The sequence below is a fragment of the Malurus melanocephalus genome, unplaced genomic scaffold, assembly GCF_030028575.1.
Source record: "Malurus melanocephalus ecotype Western Australia unplaced genomic scaffold, MMel_1.1 scaffold_174, whole genome shotgun sequence".
Taxonomy (NCBI): domain Eukaryota; kingdom Metazoa; phylum Chordata; class Aves; order Passeriformes; family Maluridae; genus Malurus; species Malurus melanocephalus.
The window spans coordinates 408954-431214 of NW_026623406.1; the positions used below are offsets into that span (position 1 = coordinate 408954).

The following is a 22261-nucleotide window of genomic DNA, read 5'->3' on the forward strand; positions in this document are numbered from 1 at the left end:
GCACACATTCACCGGGCACCGGCGCCTCCGGTGCGCAGAGAAACAGCAGCAAARGCATCTGTATCGCCGTTCCTGCTGTATTTCCGTGAGCTCCGTCAGCCACACGCCAGGACTCCACTCGGAGCCCCAGCATCTGCACGAGCTTCMCCGGGGCACTGAAAATGAGCAGTCTCCGGTGAACAGTGAGCCTTCCTAAAGCTCAAATTCCCAAATTCCGATTTTTGGAAGTAATTGCAACATGGAGAAAAAGTAGGGCAGATGTTTATGAACTACTGGTACTAGCTAGGCTGTTCCCAAAACCACGCAGGGGTGAAACATCAGACACTATTTGTGGTCCCAGAGAAAAAGCTCCCCTTTATGAAATGAAAATTGTTTTATAGTTGTTTATCAACAGAAAGAATTTCATTCTGAGCAAACAGTTTTTTCCTCACAGACATGCATGTATCCAACAGGCAAGTATTTCCAAGGAATTACTTTACATCTATGAAGACTGAAAAACAAACCATACAAATCTGTAACTGTATTCTGGAGCCAGTACAGGCTACAACGAGCCAAGGCTTCAGCAGGACACGCTTGTCTAAAGCTTATTTTTCACCGTTTACTCATTCATATAACATGTTTTATAATGAATGAAAATATTATRTCTAAAAAAAAAAAAAATCTGCTTGTTAACACAGTCCACGCCACACTGTTCCTCACACCAAACTGGGACAAGAGAAATTCAGGAGCCAAGAGTGGTCCAGCAYGACCATCATCTCAGGAAAGGGAGTTCATTCATCTGAGTCCAGGTCACTGTCTCCTGCAATGGAATGAAAGTCCTCGCTGTCCTCCTCATCCTCGGACAAATGGACCTGACTTAATACACTTGGCCCAGAGCGCTGCTGTTCTTCYTCTTCCTCCTCTTCTGAGATCTCATACCCTCCAATACTGCTGAAACTTGTGTCTCTTGTGTTGGACTTTGGGTCTGGTTCTTCGTAGCTGCCATAACTAGAAGAAAGAAGAGAGTAATTTCAAATGAGCTGCTGATACCAGCAATTCTGTATTTTACTGCTCTAAGAGTTGTCTTCAAGTCCTGTGAACTCTGGGAGCCACTGTGCACTTCATTCTGTCACTGGCCAGCTTTTTAAAATAAAAGCAAAATAAGCAGCTCTCCAATGAAACAATTCCASTATCTTCACCCCACTCTGATACACTCAAGGCAGGAGAAACAGATTGCTCCAACACCTTCTGTCACCTTCACTGCAGACAGAAAGTGCAGGTCTGTTTCCAGCCTGTTCTCATCTTCTCTAGCACTTCCTGCTGACTCYTGTCAAGGTCCTGGGCTGGACTGACCACAGCCTGCCAGCACAGCTACCTATCAGCTCTGATGTCTGATTTATTCRGCAAATTATCAATAATGGCATTAAGGAACTGAATTCCACAAGTAGAAAAACAACAGAAAATCAAATACTAATAGTCTACAGAATACCCAGAGAAAGGCAAGGAGGTTGGTGTTCTCTTGAATGCAAAAAAAYAAAGCTGATATTGTTGTACTTTTAACTTTTTAGAATTAAACACCTTCCAAAATACGGAATATACATACTCCTATACTTCTGGACTTCAACTAAGCAGTTGTCTTTCAAGTCAGGGCATGCTTGTTCTTAGAGGGAAAAAACCCGTWAATCTGCTAAATAACTTTTTAACTTCAAAGGCATCTTGTAGTTTGAGATAGCTTGTAAAAACCTTTATTTTTCCTGCCATCAAAAACCACTATGTACAGGAAATTATCAAACTTAAAAGACAGAACTTTTTTTTTTTTAATTTAACTAATATTTATATTAGTRAAAATCTAACAGCAAAGCCAAATTTCTGTCAGTAAGAATAAGTTGTAATTATGGTTGCAACAGTAAAAACAGTCACAAGGTAACTTGAAAATGTGATATATTCTTCAGCTTTTCATTATGAACACTTCAAAAATCTTATAAGAGAAGGGATTTTAACAGGATTCTCAGCTCTAATTACCTGATATTGCTGTCCTCCATTACGTGAGATGTCTCACCACCCTCTCCTTCATAGGACATCATGCTTTCTTCATTGTCCATGCCCATCCGTGTGTTCTCTTGAAGAACATGAGGCTGTTTGGGTCTCACTGCATTGGGCTCCACATCTGAGTCACTGCCACTCTCGCTCAGCTGGATGGCTGTGTAATGAACCAATGTTTGGTCACGAATTAGCAGRTTTGTTCTGTCACTTACATACCCACTGTCTGTGTTTAAAGGCTGCAGTATTGACTGTAAGGAAAGTTGACAGAAGTCGTGTCTCAAGGCAGTAAAGGTATCTTGGAGGTGATAGCACTTAYTGAATGCCCAATTCTGATGTTATTCCAAAGCAATCTCATTACCATCATCACTCAAAAAGGCTTTATGTCTTGTCTACTCTGAAAAATTTCCCCTTCTTTCCCCTATAAATTTTCAGAAGTCATTGCTGAATACCACTATGAGCTTTTCTGCATAACTTCATATTAAAACTTAGAAAGAGTCTGAATAACTTCTGTACACCTCTTACAATTTTTGATAACACTGTTTTAAGATTAACATTTTACATTTAACATTGATGACCCTCCCTGTATCATATCAAAATAAATGATATGCTTTTACTAGATTGCCTTCTCCTGGCTCTGCACACCAAATCATACTTGCAGAGTTTTCAGAACCATCTGCAGTTTCACTTTATGAAATACAATCAGTGAGATCTTAACTCTGCTTTCTTTTGTATCGGTACTTAGAGGATTCCTATTCCACTTGTGTTTTCAGCTCCATTTGTGTTCACCCACTTCCCTCATCTTGTCCCTTTGGTCTCCCTGACCTACACATCCCAGTTATTCTCTCTGCTGCGTGTTTTTGTGATGGAAGCATGAGATCAGCTGGGCTAATGAACAACCAGAAAAGGACACTTACACGAGAAAGGATTATCTCCCTCTTCATCACTCCCATCATCATCATCCTCTCCATCAGACATAAGCAAGTCTTCATAGAGGACACTGGCTTGGGGCTGCTGGGCTGATCCTTCTTCTTCATCAGCAAGGTCACCATCTGCATCTTCGACTTCCTGGGTCATGCAAACAGGAATGGTGAGGATCCAGCAACATGCTGCCACTTCTAACACAGATGTCTCAGTTGTCCACTCTGAAAGGTTCCCTCATTTCACAGTGCTAACATTTCCAAACTGCTTTTCAGAGTGTGTTTCTCAGAGCAGCAMACACAGCACACAACCCTGTGAGTCAGCGTGTACACTGTGGCTGGGATTTCTGTAAATATACTCACTGGGGCTGGAGTCTTAGGCTTCCCATCATCATCCTCATCAAATCCTTCAATATCTACGTCAGAGTCTTCCTCGCCCAGCCTACCTCGCCCCTGGCGCATCTGGACAGGAACACAAACAGCAATGGCACTSAGGAAGGCACTACTGACATCACCCAGGGGGTGTGAGAGACACCTGGGCCACACAGGTAGGTGTGAGATACAGGAAGGGAAAGACAGAAAGGAAAAATATATGTGTATCATTCAGAACAAGGATACTTTTCTCTTTATTGCAAGATCAGAGAGCACAGTCTCCATGCACTTCTACCTGATGCGCTCTTCCTTGAATTGGGAATCTCCAGCCTTACAGCACCAGAGTTCCTTGTTTAACTAGTTATTTCTGGAAAATAGCACTTTAAAAAGTGCTCATTTTCATAATACATTTTAAAAGCATACAGCATTTTCTGCCAAATCTCTTCCTGTCCTTCTCTTCCTGTTCCCACAGTCCCCATGAATCCAAGATAAAGAGGACACRCAGATTCTGTCCCAAAGACTATAAATTTCTATAGAAAGCTTGAAGACTTCCAAATCTAGAAGACATTCACAAAGCTACAGATGGCTACAATACTAGACAGAACTATTCTTAACCAATCTTTGTTTGCCTGCATTGCTCAGAATAACTCTCACCAGTCTTTCTGGTACCACCTTCAGTCTTGTGACTCCTCACCTTCTTCATTTTCCTGGTAATTTATTTTAATGATCCTGCATCTACTTCAGCATATTATTCCCTCTCCTCCAATATTTTTTTTTGTTTAATACAGAATAAAGATTAAGGAAAAATATTCTGTGGTTACTGTAAYCAGTTCATTTATAGTGATTTAATACCTTTAATCTGTTTGCTTTTTCTTTTCCTTTTRCAACTATAAGGTATRTACAGTGGCAACCATCTCTTCTAAGCTCCTAATTGTGACTGGATGCAACCATAATAATCTAATTATGATCTTCTAAATCTGTAAAATATCCTTCACCATTTCCCTATTCAGAATTAACAAGGCATTGCATATTAACCCTCTGAAGCATGAGTCACCAGGTTTCCACTTCCAGAAGTAGTGAAGCAAACAAATACCTGGCCTTAGGCAGATTCTTTTGCAGCTTTTGATTCTCTATTCTTTGTTTTGCAGTGTCTCAATTCCCAGTACTCTTTACATTTTTTCCTTTTCCCTCAGAGCAGTCAAAATGAAGGAAATTTAACTTTTGGAAGATATTCCCTTGTCTGCTTGACAAACCTGATCTTTGTCACCTGTTTCCTACAAAGTCATTGCCTCCTTTTAGTAATTTGCTCATACAAGACAACTTCCCAACCAGATGAGAAAATGGAGGATTCTGACCTGAGTTCCTCGCTTCCCTGGGGTAGTGATGGGAGTGTCCATAGCAGACAAATTGCTTTCATCTTGATAGAATGAAGCACCATGGGACACACTGAGGGAAGTGCTGGTATCATACAAATCTGGTGGCTAAAGTATAGGTGGAAACAGGAGACAGAACATTCTCAGGCACTGAACTGAGACTGGAACAGTATCTTGAGAGGCAAGACTGGGATTTCAGGACTAAATGCATCTTTYTGGCAWGGTGYTTATATTATTAYACACTGTTTAATCAAAATGAGCTAWTTWTTTSTAAAGAACAAACATRGCAAATGCAATGGCTCACAACCTCAGGTTTGAAGTTTGCCAAATCACAGATTTTAAAACAGAAGTCAATACTTCTATACAGTGCAATTCTACAGAGGCCAAAATCATAAATGRGCTCCAAAAGGAATCAATAAATTTATAGAGAACAGCCCTCKCTGCAGCTCATGAATACAATGGTCCAGGTGCAACCCCAGTTTAAGGTGCCTGAGCAGCCAATTCCCAGAAGCAGAGAGGGTTTGCTGTAAAAATGATTCCTGCCTGTTTGCATCCACCTACTTCTGGTCCCTGCCAGAGACAGGAGAGTTGACTGTCTCAACCTTTGGTCTGACTCAGCAAGGCCCTTTTCATTTACTTCCTGCAATGGGAATGGTGTTGCAGCCCCAAATGCTTCAATCAGAACTGGAAAAGGTCTATCATATATGAAATAGCAAAGTTTCAGCTTCCAATCAATCCTATGTAAATCATTGTCTCAACCCCTAAAGCTGACACTAGCAAGAGAAAAGGGGGATTTAGTTAAAGTGCTCCAAAAGCCAACCTGCAGTTTGCATTCAGATTGGCCTCTGTAAAGTTAATGAACTGCAGATTAGAATTTTGATAAAATCCCCTTATAATACACAGTTCATAGATCATGACAATCTCGAAAGTTTTAAGAACAACACCAATAATTCTTAAATTAGGCWRWAWKKWAAAMMRGSYTYCYWAAAAATTTAAACAGATGTGTAAAGCACAGAGAGCCCTCAGCTGTRTTTGCTTTTTATATCCTGGAGTCCAACCTCTGAAGACCCATATGGGGAGATAAATGCTGGCTGTCACAACTGCATTTAAAATAAAGGGAATTAAAGCCAAGAAACCTCCATCAGACCTGCCACCCGTGACAAGTTTGGGAGTGTGGAGGTGGGACTGCACCTCCAGCCAAGAAGCAGAGGGAAAGGGTGGCCTTCAGAAGACAAGATCAAGGGAGAAGCTCAGAAAGCTCTCTCCCTTACCAAGGAGAGTTTCCTGCTCAGGTCTAATTTCCTCTCTTTTGATCACCAACTTGGAATAAACTCAGTGCAGGTAATACTGCTCGTAGGAAGGAAACTATCAGGTAAGGGAATGGCACCTTTGTCCCTCACTCTCTGATGTATTGGGATCATCACTGAGTCAATTTAATTCTTGAAATATGCCAACAAATAGTTTCAATAACTCATCTCCAAATACTCTCATGCAGCCCAATACTTCCTACTGGCAGAAAGATCTTTTCCATGATACTCAGTTTCAGTATTCCCACCCTGTTGAATTTGATCATCATTTCAAGCAAACACTTTCTGCCTTCCTATAATGCTACATTTTGGGTATTTTTGTGGGCAGAGATRGATGGAGGGTGTTAAATATTGCTCCAAACACATTTGTGTCCTGCTATCCTGGCTCGGCCATACAGTCTTTGTATACTTTTTGCCTAAACAAAATTCAAACTCATTTTTTGTCTTAAAAATAATCTTTATAAGACCTTAAATTGTTCCTGAACTTCAAGCCCTTCTTTTCTGCTCTGACTTCGCTAAAATTAAATGCAGCTTTCCAGATATAATTACATCAGACACAGAATATAAAAATTATTGGTCTACAATTGGGATGAACAACTGTAAAGAAAGCTTTGGTTTGTCTTCCCATACCACAACATTTGTATTTTATCATTCAATTATCAGCATAGAGATTTTTCCCAGGGCTTATGAACTTCTCCAAATAAACAAAAGGCACATCTCAGACACTAGGATGACATTCCCTGCTTTCCTCGGCAAATTCCAAAGATAATTTTAGTTTTCATGAATTAACTTGTCATTCCTGTGAAAGTTTTTTACTGATGTTTTTTAAAAAAATCAAACAGCCCAAAATAATTATTATTATGAAAAAGCTAAGTATCTTTACAAACTGCAAACATTGAAAAAATATCCCAGCATGAATTGTGCTGCCAGCTTCCTCTGTAACACATAGAAAATACCTGACACACAAAATTGTCTGTTATAATGACAAAGGTTAAAAAATGTTATTTTCCACTAGAAGCAGAATAAAGATACGTAAAGAATCCCATCAATGAAGGCACAATTGGACTTTGTTAACCATATTAGGCAGTTTCTTTACTCACAGCAACRAACCTTTCTGACAATACCCCTACCAAACAGCTCCCTGAATTCCTCTCAGCACTACATCCATGTTTTATCCTCATGTTCTCCTTACCTGTCCACTGCTTGTCTTCTGAGRGTTTCTAAATATTGCACTTCACAGTCCTTGAACTTCCAACCAACACTCAGMTCTATCTGACTGTACAAAGCTCATCTTTAGACCAGTTTTACAATTTGTYTGGGGAATTTCTTTCTTAGTTTTGGGTATCTCACACTCTGAAGCATTAGAACTGCTTCTCATATTTATTCTTAAGAAATAAGTGTTAGCACACCATCCAACAAGATACTCTACTCAAAGACAAACTGCAGACAGATGGAGAACAATAAACAAGGAGGAACTTTGAGATCAAATGCTCAGGAGATTGAAACTTAAACAAAAGTGAAAACCTTTYTTGGTCACTTGCCTGTGGAGTGTAGGGACCAGGGGTCATAGGATCAAGACTTTCCAGATCTGCCTCCTCCAGTGCTGCTTCCTTAGCAGTAGAGATGTCTCTCTCGAGTTGAGTCAGGTGCTCATCATACTAAGAACAAAAAAGTTTGCTAAGGTTGCAGAACAGAAAATTCAAACATTCAAAAATATTCAAGTAAAGCTGCCCACGTACCTCAGCTAAAGTCTGGTAACAGATGTTTACAATCTCCTGGGCTGTTTTTGTGTACTGACTGTCTGACCCTGTAGTAAGAAACAAATCTCTTTATACATTCTGATGTTTATTCAATTCCAGCAAGACAGGTTTTGGTTRCACAGACCCCTAAATCCCAATACCTTCTGATGTCAGGAGAAATACAAAGCAGGGTTCACATTGAGCTAAAATAGCACAATCAGTTTGTCCCAGCATTAGAAGTATGATTTAGGACACAGGAAGGTTGTCAGTCTCAAGGAAATTCCCAGAAACAAATCAATGAATCAGAAATGTGTACTGAGCAAGCAGAACATCCTCCCCAAATGTAACTGCCCCATTCTGCACTAGATGGTAAATAAAGCTTCWTGTCAGAGTGAAAACATCACTGTTTAAGCATCTCTTTCCTCAGGAAAGGAAAACAATCATCAAGTTCATAATTCACAGCCTTGGGCTTCAACACATTTTGGCAGTACAGGTGCCCAGATGAATTAATTTAAGTASAAAAGGCAACTGAAGCCTTATTTCYACCACCTACCATTGTACTTAATGCTGTTGGCAAGGATGAGGTTAACATCATCCAGGAAAGTCTCCCTGTTCTGGTATTTGTGTTTGGAGATATTCTGGAAGAGAATTGTCACCCAATAAGTGATCAAGTCTAAACACCTCTCAAGAGACTGCTCAGTTCAAGATACACACCTTGCGAATGGTCTCCAGATCCATTGGATTAGCAATCACCTTGTAATAATCAGGAACAAACTTTTTGTTAACTGGATGGTGAAATGGCCAAGACTGAAAAAAAAAGAAAACATGTTAAGAAAGCGTCTGTGTAGAATTTTCTACACACTACAAATGTCATAAAGCCACTCTCTAAAACTGATTAACACCCCAAATTTGTTTAAGATATTTAAGGTATTTGTAACAAGACCTCCTGAATCTATTCATTTAAGTTCAGGAGGGACACAGAGAAAAGACTGACCAGTTGGAATTTTAACTAAGCCTATTTACATCTGTTTGACAGTAGGAACATATAAACATATAACAAARTAATAATTTTACAGATGACTTTTCTATTGAATATCACTGTTTTCCCCACAACAAGATCAGCACATTTTGCACATCACACACACAGTCACTCAAGCTACRTACATCTGGAACTGCCATCATTTTTTGAGTGACAATGTTATCCAAAATGAAGGAGAAGGCCACTTGATCATCATCATCCAGGAGAGGATTAATTGCTTTTTCTAATCGAGCCAGTTTATCTTCCTTCTGTAATAGAAATAGGGAGTATCAGTGGCTGACCCTAGACTAATAAGTGTACTACCATGATGCTCTATCCCAGACAGACTTCCATTCACCCTTCTATGAAAACACTTCTAAATAATAGGGGGTAACAGTCAAGATATAAACCTACAGACAAGATTAAGGAACTAGAGTAAGAAACTAGCACCTGTTTTTTCAGAAAGTCTCCCATGGAAACTGTTTAAAATGGTAAAAATTTAAATACCTCCTGGGGTAGGAGGAAGATTTCYCTTGATCTTCTACTACTCTCCCTAAATCCCTGTGCACATTCTCTATCCTCAAAGTCTCCCAGCCACCCCTGRCCATCCCTCCCCCTCCATTATGACCATAACTCATTCACAAAACTTGCCTCTTTCAGCTTTTCATCACACAGGTCCAGCATGGACTGGGATATCTGTGTCAGTGAGTGCTTTGGCCCTGCAAACACACACAGTAAGTGCAGCCTGATTAAAAAGGYCCATGTCACAATATGACTTAATCTTTACTCCTAAAGAATCACTGATTATATTTCTAGCACAGTTAGGTATACATCCTCAAGTATATTCTCAATACACACAATTTATTCAAGTTCAGCATGGACTTTATATGAGAAAAGATTATTTCTAGCAAATATTCCCACTTCTAGTATATGAATACATAAAGCTCCATATAGAGCCATAACTGAACTTCAGTTACAACATCACARGCATCATTTAAATGTTGTTAAATGCTGGAGGAATTCACTTCTTTTCTATTTATGGATTAGTTCATGAATATTAATTTAATCTTTCAGGTAAATCTGGAAAACCATTTCATTATCACCACCGGGCAGTAATTAATTCTGCTTTTCTATTGCTTCTAAAAGTTCCAAAGCTCCTCCAAGCATAATGTATTAGCAGAAACAGGATTTCCCTGTGCTTTTACCGTTRTAGGTGGCACTGTTCTTCACAATGAGCTCCAGGTGTTCCCTGAACTCCTCCCGGGATGGGTACTGCCGCTTACGGACRTTTTCACGCAGCGTCTGTAAATCCATGGGCCGGGTAATGATCTTATAATAATCTTTGACAACTTTTGGATTTACAGGCGTGTGGAAGGGGTATGTCTGAAAATGAAAAGAAACAGATGCTTATAAAYACAGTACTAGCACAGCTAATCTTAGTTTAACCTCCACAGTTAAACAGGCACTAATGTATAAAACCTTTACACAATCAGTTCCTTAACTGCACCAAAGAAAATAGACTAAGCTCAACCCCACAATGGCTCTCACTTCCACACAATATTCTTKAATATCATTATAAAGAAAATCTCACAGAGAATTCTCAGATGGTATTCTTGATTGCAGCACAAAAGTCAAGAAACTGAGCTTTAAAATTCTCATTTCAACTCAAATCTTCCATTTAATATTTTGATTTTTCAAGTTTCTGGTATAATCTGGTCAGAAAAGACTGAAGTACAGGCCTCCTCCAGTGCCACACATATGAAAACATTACACGCTGCCAATTTTCATGCATCTTGTGCTGGTTTTGTTGAAAAATTTTTTTTTGATCACATACAAGGTTCTTTTAGATCACATACCACACRTGATCCCTACAAAACTAGCCCRGTTCTGGCATCTAAAACACATAACSTATTTCAACCACAYTGCTTAAGACACAGGATTTGTGTCACAYAGGGTGTCATAGCTTAAACTCACATTAGGAAGATCCCTGATGTCATTGATGATGCCCTCCAAAATGGATGAGAGTGTGACCATGGGATCTGTTCTCCTCCGGTGGATGGATTTATGGGGACGCTGAAGAAACGAGGCAGAAAAATTAAAGCAGTTCCAAAATGCAAAACTTTGACTCACAGAAATTATAGACAATTTATTAATTTTCTGGGCAGGCACGAGGAGGTTGCAAAGGAGTAGTAAAGGGCCTGGCCAGTTGGTCCAAACAGAAATGGAGATGCTGCAATCAGCTCAGTGACAGCTTCACTCACATTCAGATAATCACAGTGCACTGTTGTCCCGACACGACGCTTCTTCTTTGGAGGAAGCTGCTGCTTAGGAAACTTCAGCACCAGGGATTTCCTGCGAACCTCATCCGCRCTAGGCACAAACAAAAAAGCACAACACTTTCTCCAGCCCTCTTGTGAATTAAGACCACTCGACCCCCAGTCCTGGCTCTGGTTCCTTCTCTGTTTCTTCCCTTACCTCTCAATTAGTTGTTTTCCCAGGACAATTTTTGTTCCTTCTACTTTGATGAGTTCTTCGTTATCATTGTGAATGACTGTTTTTTCCAGCTCTTCCTCTTGCTCCTCTGTCATTGCAACAGGATTAGAAGGCGGGGCATTTGTTTGGTAGTAAAGAGGGCAGAACTTATTAGTCCTCATGTGCCCAATTGCACCACATGCTCCACATTTTAGCTGCAAAAATAGAAGAAGACAGAATTCATACATGGGCTCCTACTTTTGAGGCAGAGTATCATTAAAATCTCTCARTGAGATCTTCAGTACATCATTAGAACAGAAAACTTCTCCAGTAGCCAAAACCTGTATTGATGTGCTTACTTTCAAGTCTGGACGCTCTTTCATTTTCTTGGGCTTCTTTTCCGGGGGGCCCTTGAGTTTCTCTTTTTCTTGGTTCCGTTTTAGCCGCCGTAATTGTTCTTGGATCCTGCGCCGCTCTTTCCGCATTTCCTCACGGTGCTGCTCATCAAATAGAGCAAATTTACGTCTGGGTGGAGAAAAAAAAACAAAATACAGAAGTTTTTCAGCCTAGTTCATGATTTACGAGGTACTCTTCTGGCAGGTCAATCACTGCACGAAGTTTGTGACACCGTCCAAAGAACAGCCATTAAATCCCTCTTTCTCTCCACATTACAGCGCCAGGCTTCTACACTCAATTATACATTTCTTCATGCTGTCAGTGGAATGAAATAAGCCCACAGGCAAAGTTAAAAGGGAGAACAAAGCGCTKATGAAGGTCTTACATGAACTCTTCATCCTTGGTGGTGCGGATRCGGCAGTAGGCGTCGATGACAGCGGGTTTGCGCACCGTCTCACACCTCACGTACTCCTTGCCGTCCTCGTCCCTGAACGTGCGATAGATCTTGAGGCGGCGCCCCGTGGCAAAGGAGTTCAGGCTGGTCACAGAGGCAGTGTCATCATCCTTGTGAGAGTTTGCTGAGGCTCCTGAAGCTGTTGCCACAAGAAAATGCTTTATTTGTTTCTCAATTTTTCCACACTGTAGAAAYGTTATTGTTTCAATACAGCAGATGTGGCTTAAAAACTTTCAAGACAAATTCAGGAAAACCTAATCCCTTGCTTTTTCGTGTTCTCTCATCATGACAGGAAATCAAAGATACTGAATTATCCACATGGATTATAAAGCCAGAAGGAACAGCTACAAACAACAAGGACGCACAAGTGCAACCTGCAATGCAATATGGCTCTGCAGATGGATTCATTACAGTGGTTTTCATCATAGGGTGGTTATCTGGCAGAAACTGAGGATCAAAAACCTCAAGGAGTGCTCCATCCTGTGTCTCAAGTGACCATGGAAACTTTACAGCACCATTCATAACTCAAGCTGAGAAGCTTTGTACAAAATAACACTGGGTATCTTTCCATGAGGGAACAATCCTCAAAAATCTTCCACATATCCCTTACTAAGTGATTCCTGTTATTATTTATTAGTGATTTATTCCCAATTTGAGAATAGATGGCAACAACAACTAGATGCAGAGGTCAGCTTTGCTCACACACTTTCAACAAGTAACGGTGGTCATGGGCACCCTAATGAAGTTCATTCACAGGTCAAACCCTTTACCAGCCAGTCAGGGACATGTCAAGTTCTCTGTTGGAATGCASTTAAAATAAGCACATCTCCAGGAGATCCCAGATCTGGCAGCTGCCCCATTTACCTCCACAGCACAGTGTAACAGACCCTGCTATCAGCCTGCAGACTGTGCCTGCTCCACACCAGAGCTGTGTGTGCACAGAAGATCCAACTAGAGAACCATCAGCTGGATGAAGGAACTACATGTGAACACATCTTGAGAAAAGTACTGAAAAAACAGCTCCCCCTAACCTACCCACACTCAACAAAAACAAAAAACAAAACAAAAAAAAAAAGAGAAAAGGAATTAAGAAGGAAGTAGCAGTGAATATCTAAAGAAATACCAGAGTAAGTTTATAGCTCAAAATAAACAAAAGATATGGGGCAAAGAGTACACTTCACATGCACTTTCAGCCAGTTAAGTGCTCAAGAGAAGGAAGAAGTCCCASAGAGGGAGAAGCCCCAGATAAGTCTGTTTATACATTCTCCCAATAAGGAATCCTCTTGAGAGGCCAGATCAGCACACTTTGCAGCCTGACACACWAAGTCCTGCAGCCCTTCCTGGGCACAATTCTGGTGGTTACAGTTACTTACACAGCCCCTTTTTGTCTCTCCTGTCCTTTTTGCCCCTCTCTTTGTCATTGCCACTGTCTTCTCCCAGGAGCATCCTTTGCAATTCCTTCCGTTCCTGCTCTTCTCTTTCCCGGGAGAGCTGAGAACTAGTTTTCTTGTTCTGTAACATATTCTCAATATTCTTTCCCATCTCTTCRAAGTCACTGTCTTCAGCTGAACTGCTATCTGTGTCTGTTGACAGGATCTCAGTGGATTCCAGAACCCTGAAATAGGAGGCACCTTGAAAGTCAATGAATGTTGCCCCCCAAATTAAAAAAAAAAATCAGCCTGTTACCTTCCCACGAATACAAAAGTAAAAAAGATGGAAAGGTTTGAAAATTAATGATACAAATTACAAAGCACTACTACAACAATGGGCACAATATATTCCCTTCTCAGCCTTCTTTTTAGCCCCCAGGTCTAAAAGATCAACTGTTTCAAGAAAATCTTCTCCAAAAAGTTGACCTCTTTCTCATCAAAAATATTTTATTCCCTCACCACTCTTAGGTCTCCAGCCAGAAAAAGGAATAATGCTTTAATTCATCTGGCAGTTCTGAAGAACAGGACATAGAGCTGCTACCCAAGAGTGAGATGGCAAATTGCTCATAACAAAACAAAAGAAACAAAAAAGTAAGGAAATAAGGTGGTGAACTGCTGATGTGTGGAACTGCAGAGCATCTCATATTTTGACTCTATAACATATTCTACCTTTCCAAAAGGCCTGTACAGCAAGACACTAWACCTGAGGGTTTCTACAAACAGCCAAAGGCCTCTTTTTCAGTGCTGTATTTGTGGATCCAAAAAGTTTAATCAACATCCAAAGCACTGTGTATCAGTGAGCCCCAGGCACGCACAGTGCTGGACTTTCAAGGTGGGGACAGGGCGGGGTCCAAGGCTGTGACCATCGGATAAGAACGTACTTATTTTGYAAGTCAAAGATGCGCTGACACTCTTCTTTGTATCTCTCCTGATGTTCTGCCACAGAGAACCGAGAGCCACGGGCAAATTTGCTCATGGGCCCTTCCCCTGAGCGTGCCTGCTCCGTGGACATGGTACGGACCACATCAATCACTTCCCACCGCGACAGCTTCTTTATCTGCAAAGAGGGACACAGACCAAGAGTGGGTTCGGTGACACACAGCTGAGGTAGCTGGCTGTGGATCTCAACTCCTTTCCACAGGAGGGCACAGGAGAAATACACACATCCCTTCCACCATCAGCTGCTAAATCCATTAGTGAAGCCTGCAGCCTGCTCTGGGTTTCACTCACCTCCTCCTCGGGCACTCCGAATTTCCGCAGAAGCTGTTTGGCATTTTTGAGGGAAAGTCGGCGCAGATCCGCATCTGTGCCAGTCACAGTTTTCTTCACTGGCTGAGGTTCTTTATCGTCCTGTTCAGAGGAAGATTCAGCCTATTAATGTCATAACAGTTGTCTTTCCTAGGCTCACCTGCTATTTTCTCTTCCCTATGTCCCACATTTACTCCACTTCTCCCACAYTGCTCCTTGCGAACCCTACCTTCTGTTGGGTTGGTTTGTTTGGAATCTTGACATAAGAAAATCCTTCCCCACAACCAGTAGGATCTGCAACACCAGTCACTTCTAGGAGGCACTTGCCCTTCATAGCAGCAATGAAGGCTCGTGTGGTGTTCCAGGGAGCCGTGCGCACCTGCCAGYGAGAAGAGAAACAATCACAATCCTGTCACATTCCAAGCTTTTACTTTGGGATTCTTTCAGTCATACTGAGACCTTTTCAACTGACACAATGAGGGTGAATTTCACTTCTTGGATCCATCAGCTGTCCTGGTAACACTTCAGTGAACAACCAAAACACTAAGCAAATCACAAAAGGCATTTAAGGTAAAGAAAGCCTAGCCCTGAAAGGACCTGCAAGAAGTGATGCCTAAAGGATCCCCAAAGACAGGTATGAGCTTGCAGCAATGTCCCCAGGAAAGTTGTGAGAACATTTGAACCATTGAATCCTATTTTAAATTTGTCCTTTAAATGTAAAGACCTCTTTTTTTCTCCTGCCATGCAGATTTATACATTGCTGTACACAMTCATGCCATTGCTATGATGGTACCTCGTCATCAATCTTCATTTGGAAATCCTCTTCATTCTCCTCTTCTGGAGCAAAGAAGGATTTCTCCCCATAACCTGCATCCTGCAAGGAAACATTAGGAAAAAATGAGAAGCTGAAGTCTTAAAAAGGTTACTGCAGAGAGAGCTAGCAGTAAGTGTCCTGTGGAGATCTGTCGTGCTGAACAAGCAAACTTTCACAGTTGTCTGCAAGATTCACTGTGACCCACAGAATCACAGATATTAAACTACCYGGTATTTTGACAAACTCCATAACTAAACAGTGCACTCAACTTCAAATAGATAATCAGTGTCTCTTACAGCCACCTGCTGGTTACTTTCTGCTGCAGAGTTCCAGGTATAAATATCAGCCTTTTCTTGCACATTCCCTTTGGTACTTTTGAGCACAGCTAGTTCAATATCCACATAACAGGTGGGAAGAATTCAGTGTCTCTCTCTTTAAAACTTAACTCCCTTTTATGCAGCAGCAAACTTAGCAAGTGGCACAATAGCTAGGGTCCTAATTTGCCTACTTAATAGCAAAATTAGCTTTAAGCAGAAGGTGTTACCTAGGCTCACCCCTCACAGGGTGTCAGCARTTTGCCTTGGAGCCCAGCAGGATTTACCTTGAGCCGCTGCTCGGCTGCAATCATGCTGTAATAGGCACAGCACTGCTCTGGGGACACCATGGCTCTGATCTCCTCCTCTGTTGGCAACCTGAAATCCGGCTTTAAAACCCACCAGTTTGARTCCATCCCTGAAAAATGCACAGGTCAAACACTGAGCAGTTTCCCACAAGTGTTGGATGCCATCACAGTCACAGTTTTCACTTGCAGTATATGGCTGCAAAACACAACACTGCCACACACAGAGGGAACTGTGTATGTGCTGGTTTTGTGCATTGTTATGAATAAATCACTTCCCCAAGGGTTATTAAGAATGTCTAAACTGTATTCACTTCTCACCATTAAGCACACTTGTGCCAAATGAAAGTGCACAATTATAAAAACTGAAGCAAAAAAACCCCTATCAGATTAAATTTCGAATCTTCAAGTAGAGGTTTTCCAAAATAGTTTATAAGGAGGAGATGTTCCCTCCTTCTGCTCCATTTGGAGTTCCAAGAGCAGCAAAGAAAGGCTGCCCRCCCAGTGAAAGCCTTCCCTACCTGTGCGTTTGAAATCAGCACAGAGCTTCAGGCGCTTCCGGATGCTGCTCTCGGAGTGGGAGGGAAAGGCTTTCTTGATGTCCTCCATGCGGATCCTCCGGGGACGGTCCCTGCTCTTCCAGAACAGCCGATAGATAAAAACCTACAAAACAAGACCCATTTGTCCAGAGAAAGAACAAACAAACTTGCCAAGACAGTGCGGAGAATATTTCTGGTSACTGCTTTGGACTTACTACTAAAAAAACATTGTTTCGTACAAATTTACTCAGTGAAGTTTTACAAACCACGTGTGTGCTTCAGGTTCAGCTGTTTTTGAGAATGAGATGTGGAAAAAATATTTGKCTTGAAATTCTGTATTATCACATTAGGAATGTTCATCCTTCAGTACAAAAATCTTCCTGCTCTGCAAATACCTCTTGAGTTATAATTTTGAATTAAATTGACAGTAAATTACTAGAAATTTTCTCAAAAATCTGAATTGGGGGATAATTATTGAATGCTCACAGACAGTTCTAATGCTTAACCACCACAAGACCTATGAAGCAACACTAAATCTGTGCTGTTTGATAGGATTATGATAAGATTACTATCTCTTAGTAAAACCCATCTAATTGTCATTTCAACCACTTCAAAATTCACTGTTACTTGTTCAGTTTTGTACACTTACGTATACTCTTGTAACCTTTTATTTTGGTAATAAAAAGCCTTTATCATTTACTTATCAGATAGGATGCAATWAAAACAGAAGAAACATGTTATAAATATTTGGTTAAATGACAACCAAAACTGGCCTGTCTGGTTAACATCCAACTCTTGCAGTGCTCTAATCTCACAAGAAGACAAACAACCAAAAAAAGGGAGGCACAGCAGGACAATGATCTTCTCAAATCAAGACTGTCCACTTGAGAACCCAGCCTATGCCATAGGCTTTCTCCAAAGACCTCCAAGATCCCCAAATAATCTCTCATCGCATACCTGCAGGAAATCTCTGATGTGAGTGTTAGCTCGTTTAGAGTTAGGACCAGGTACTTCATAGAGTGGGCACTCCTGCCCAACTACAAAAATGTCCACTAATTCTCGAATGTAGTAGCCTTGTCGTGTCCGGATGATCAGGAAATCTGTTTCAGGCATCTTGTGTAAATAGATAGGGGCCCGGAAGAGATTGTTYTCAAATGCCTGTTAAGAGAAACAAAGCAAAGTTCAAAAGGCAGGTTTTGATCAGATCTTCTGTGATTCAGTCTACGGAAAAGATCTTCAATAAAACCAACAGCCCAAGGTTCATTGCTATGGTGCACCGTCATTTATATCACAACACATGTAGATGTGCTGGGAATAGTCRAGGATGAAGAACAAAAGCTTTGAGAAACACTAGAACAAATGGAGAGGTTGAAAGGCTTTTGGAAGGTACAGGACCTTCAAGGAAGTATTTTTAAAAAAAACCACATCTGCAGAAGAGCACAATAACCACAGAAACCAGGCTAAAACACGATTAGCATTGTTAGCTCTGTAATGAATCTCTAATATCAAGCTTCACCTTAATGTTTTTCCTGTGGTACAGAATGGATAGAATTATTGCTGCAACAAGAGCAGCTAGCATTAACTGAAATCCATCTATATTTACATTTATGGATTATGTAGCCAGGTGGTCCTTATAACATTCTTAATACATCTACCCACCTCAAACATATATATTTAACAACACAGAGAGGCTCATAAAAGCAGTAAATGGCATCCAACAAMTAGAAGTGCAATTCTCAGAAATTATACCTGAAGGATCCTTGACCATGATAAATCCATGTTTTCAATCCCCTCCAACACCTATTTACTGAGCTCCCCAGCATTCAAGCAGCTTTGGTTTTCCACTTAGTCTATTCTAACACTATTTCCARTGCCATTACTAAGCAAAACAGCAAAGATTCACTTTCTGCAACTCTTACAATTCCTACAAATTTTAAAAGCATATAGCAGAGGTGTTTGTTTTTTTTTTAAAAAAAAGAAAGCTAAGAATTGAATTACTATCAGTAAGCAAAGAGACATAAACTGGAAATGAAAAGGTGCCTGGGGTTTTTTTGGAAGCTAAGCATTATTTGTGATTGAATAAATAGGACTTGTAATAGGCCCTCTGCAACTTATSTGTCTTTTAATGGTAAAGACCTCATCTCTCACCTGTAGTAACTGGCCTGGATGCAGAGAACCCAGGAACGGAGAAGTGTGACARTAAACAGTCTCTCCATATTTACAGTCTGGAGCTCCTGGATCTTTGCCAGGTTTCTGCAAGGTGCAATGAAGGTGCCGTCAGCTCTCAGCGAGGGGCAGAAGGAAAAATCACTGTCAAAAAGCACAATCTGCATACTCACCCTTTTGTAGTAATTTTTAATCTTTGTTGCCATGCCAACCTGCATCATCAGAGGGGCGTTCTCCTCACTGTACTCAGCGAGGATGAGATCTCCATCCTTGCCAGTGAGGTCCTGCGGGGTGCGCATGAAGAACATCTCCCCCCCACCGGAGGCCTGGCGCTCCTGCTCCCTCATCTGCGCCRGGACGAGGGACAGCGTCACAGAACAGCACACAGCACACAGCCATTTCTGTCACAGGCACACAGAAATAACTCTACCTTGGCTTTCTTCTTGATGTGCTTCAGCAGAGGCTGCACGGAGTGGGGCCCGGGCTGGGACAAGGCACCAAAGGAATATTTCTTCAGGGGAGGCCGATGGAATTGTCGGAGCTTCATGGGACCCATGTGGGTGGGGAAGAAGGGCTGGCGGAGCTCCACTGCTGGGATTGAGTGCTGAYACAGAACAAAACCTGTGTTAACAGCGACATGCACCAGCTCAAAAGCCAGACCATCTTCCTATCCTCTTAAACCTTATTTAAGAGAGYCCAGGGATATTTTTACATCTCCTAGCAGTAACGCAACTGCATTGAAATTCACTTGTCATCATACATAGTGCTTTTTGACAGAAAAGTGCTTAAGATCCACATAAAGATCTTTCCTTAGTATACAGAGATGACTTTCATTTTACTATTTCAAATGGTTCCCAATGATGAGATCTTTTTACTAACTAGGAACTACATGTAAAGCCATTGTCCCTATCTGTGGAAGAGAAGTTCACTTGGAATTACATACAGCTCTCCCATTACAGAAGATGCTAGAGTCAGATGAATTTTTAGAAGTCACTGAATTCCACAATGAAGGAAGGAAAATAATCATCATCTCCTTACCTAGGGTTAGTGAGCAGTAATTCAAATTCAACAGTATCTAAATGAATTTTATAATATTCAGATTAAGGCACACAGTAGCAGCAAAAGTACCACTTGCACCTCCTTCTCCCCTCCCACTATTCGTTTACAAAGATTACTACTTAGTAAGACACCAAACAAAAGTCTGGCGAGTAGGACACAGCAAGATCAAGCAACTAAACTTCAGTTTGACAGGGCAATCAACAAAAATTAGTTCAAACTCCTAATTTTAACTGAAAATTAAAAATATCTCTCATGAACACTTAACTGACTTGCTGTTATCTAAATTATGCTTTTTATACAAATCCTAAATCAAACCCTCAGCTAGAAACCTCCTACCAAGACACTCCAACTCTTCCTCACTCCACAGTGWACACTGTTGTGACTACCTGGATGATGTTGCCTCCAAAGGTTCCTCGAAGTCCCTGCTGTTTGGGGTAGTAAAACTCATCATTGGAGAGGTTCCAGGGATCCTTCACCTCTGGCTGAGACATGTTCTAATTCAATTTTAAACAGAGAGAGAGGTGTCAAAAAACGACAAAAAAAATCACACCATTCCTAACCTACAAGGTGCTGAAGCTTATGCCAACCTGCTGTGGTTCTTCCTTGATGACACCTGTTTTTCCCAACAGGATTCGACTCTTCTTTAGAGAAGATTCTTTCTTGTTCTCCTTGGATGGAGAGTTCAAAGTCATCTCTTCCTTTTCATCAGGAATTTCTAAAAACACACGTTTACATCTCTACCTTCCCTCTTCAAACCAACATGCACACAAGTCAAATTAACACAGTCACTCGTAAAACACGTTAAGAGATTAATCATGTTAAATTTAGCTTTCAGGGCATTAATTTTGGCTTTTGTGTCAGTGCATTTAACTTGGAAGCTGAACATASACACCACACCATTAAAGGTTATTAGCATTGCCACCTYCTGCCTAGGCCTTTAATTACCTACAAATTAACTTCAAAGGCCAGAACAAAGAAAGGCCATAAGTATTGCCCCAGTCCATTTATTTCCATTAGTGGGATTATAAACCCTTGCTTTCGTTTCCCCTTGTCTTTTCCCACTTGAGTTAAATTTCTGGRAGCCATAARCATACCTAGAATTATGTTTTCATCRTTTGGATCAAGGGTTAGGACAGGGGGGTCCAAGTAGGTTTCCATTGCCTGATCATCCCAGATGATATTGTCTTCCCAACGACCATACACCAGCTCCTCATTATCAATTGGGAAAATGGAGTACCAGGGCTTGTCTTCATCCAGGGAAACTGCAACAATCATAAAGCACAACCTTTGGARTTTTATACACAGCCTTGGCAGAAAACTATTTCAGATCTCATCCCCACATCTTACTCACTCAACCTYTCCCATCTTTTTCCCTCTAAAAGGCAAAAGAAAACTGATTCTGAAAGCAAAGCGGAAGCAGAGCCCCAAGACTGAGCTTCACCAGCATTTAGAGATTTTGCTCCATTGAAACAGTGCCTCCAAGAATGAAATAAGGTCTCTAAAAGTTTTAGAGCACACAAGTAGTCCTTCTGCCCCAGAAACATGTGTCACATGCACCTATTCACARGCCAAAGATTGATCCCCTCATCACCTTGCTGTTCAGGGGCCTTTTCCTTGCACTTTGCTATGCCCAGGACTCCTGCTACATTGGGTTTCTGTGCTAGWGGAATTGGTGAATTGAGCAAAGAGCCACTGCGGTTCAAACCTAGAGGAAAGGAAAACAAAAGTAAGGTCAGCTTGAGTTTGAGGGTCAGGGACACTGCAGTGCCTTAAACCAGAAATGGGGGTTGTACACAAAGTAAATTCCAGCCTGATGGACCTATTGCTTGTGTCCCAAAAAGTGACATGTGTCATCAGAACTGGTAAAACTTAAAAAAAACCACACTTCACCCACAGCTTACTGCTGGAGTCTGCAGCCTCTTCAAAGAACCTCCAATTCACCCACCCAATGCCTCAGTGTCTTGTACTCACAGCTAAACATTAAATGATTGACACKAGTACCCAACAAAGATCTGACGTTCTCATTAGTCTTTCCTTGCAAAAGCAGGATAAGATATAACAAACGGAAGATAAACATTCATTCTACATTTCATTAAATTGAGCAATTTCAATTTAAAATGCATCTGTGACAAAAGAAGTCTGATGCTTGTAAGAATTGTTACTTCCTATGTAGATAAAACAAAATTCTATTTTTAGTAGAGAAACTTCTTTAGACTTTTACATAATTCTTCCAATTTGAAGAAAAAGTAAACAGAACTCGACTAGCCTACAAAAAGAGGATATCCTAAGGGTAACATTGCTTGATTTTAATCTAGA

The 22261-nt window shown here is 41.0% G+C and overlaps 1 protein-coding gene across 5 annotated transcripts in view; it reads right to left on the minus strand.

Moving 5' to 3' along the window:
* Nucleotides 1-311: 311 nt before the first annotated feature.
* TAF1 (TATA-box binding protein associated factor 1) overlaps nucleotides 312-22261 on the minus strand; it is a 28806-nt gene continuing 6856 nt past the window's right edge. For 3 of the 5 annotated variants that reach the window (XM_057372584.1, XM_057372581.1, XM_057372586.1), the window contains 32 exons: nucleotides 21537-21650; nucleotides 21040-21207; nucleotides 20533-20660; nucleotides 20332-20439; nucleotides 19317-19490; nucleotides 19060-19233; nucleotides 18869-18973; nucleotides 17678-17878; nucleotides 16703-16844; nucleotides 16164-16294; nucleotides 15542-15622; nucleotides 14978-15127; nucleotides 14731-14850; nucleotides 14382-14557; nucleotides 13444-13685; nucleotides 12002-12209; nucleotides 11580-11745; nucleotides 11224-11435; nucleotides 11010-11118; nucleotides 10723-10821; nucleotides 9954-10131; nucleotides 9400-9467; nucleotides 8895-9017; nucleotides 8445-8537; nucleotides 8284-8368; nucleotides 7731-7798; nucleotides 7533-7649; nucleotides 4667-4792; nucleotides 3303-3401; nucleotides 2937-3087; nucleotides 2002-2179; nucleotides 312-987 (listed from right to left, as the gene is read on the minus strand). In XM_057372584.1, the coding sequence (XP_057228567.1) occupies nucleotides 771-987; nucleotides 2002-2179; nucleotides 2937-3087; nucleotides 3303-3401; nucleotides 4667-4792; nucleotides 7533-7649; nucleotides 7731-7798; nucleotides 8284-8368; nucleotides 8445-8537; nucleotides 8895-9017; nucleotides 9400-9467; nucleotides 9954-10131; nucleotides 10723-10821; nucleotides 11010-11118; nucleotides 11224-11435; nucleotides 11580-11745; nucleotides 12002-12209; nucleotides 13444-13685; nucleotides 14382-14557; nucleotides 14731-14850; nucleotides 14978-15127; nucleotides 15542-15622; nucleotides 16164-16294; nucleotides 16703-16844; nucleotides 17678-17878; nucleotides 18869-18973; nucleotides 19060-19233; nucleotides 19317-19490; nucleotides 20332-20439; nucleotides 20533-20660; nucleotides 21040-21207; nucleotides 21537-21650 (4511 nt within the window). In that variant the 3' untranslated portion in view covers nucleotides 312-770. The remainder of the gene's footprint in view (nucleotides 988-2001; nucleotides 2180-2936; nucleotides 3088-3302; nucleotides 3402-4666; nucleotides 4793-7532; nucleotides 7650-7730; nucleotides 7799-8283; nucleotides 8369-8444; nucleotides 8538-8894; nucleotides 9018-9399; nucleotides 9468-9953; nucleotides 10132-10722; nucleotides 10822-11009; nucleotides 11119-11223; nucleotides 11436-11579; nucleotides 11746-12001; nucleotides 12210-13443; nucleotides 13686-14381; nucleotides 14558-14730; nucleotides 14851-14977; nucleotides 15128-15541; nucleotides 15623-16163; nucleotides 16295-16702; nucleotides 16845-17677; nucleotides 17879-18868; nucleotides 18974-19059; nucleotides 19234-19316; nucleotides 19491-20331; nucleotides 20440-20532; nucleotides 20661-21039; nucleotides 21208-21536; nucleotides 21651-22261) is intronic. The other 2 variants (XM_057372585.1, XM_057372582.1) reach the window with 1 other exon arrangement.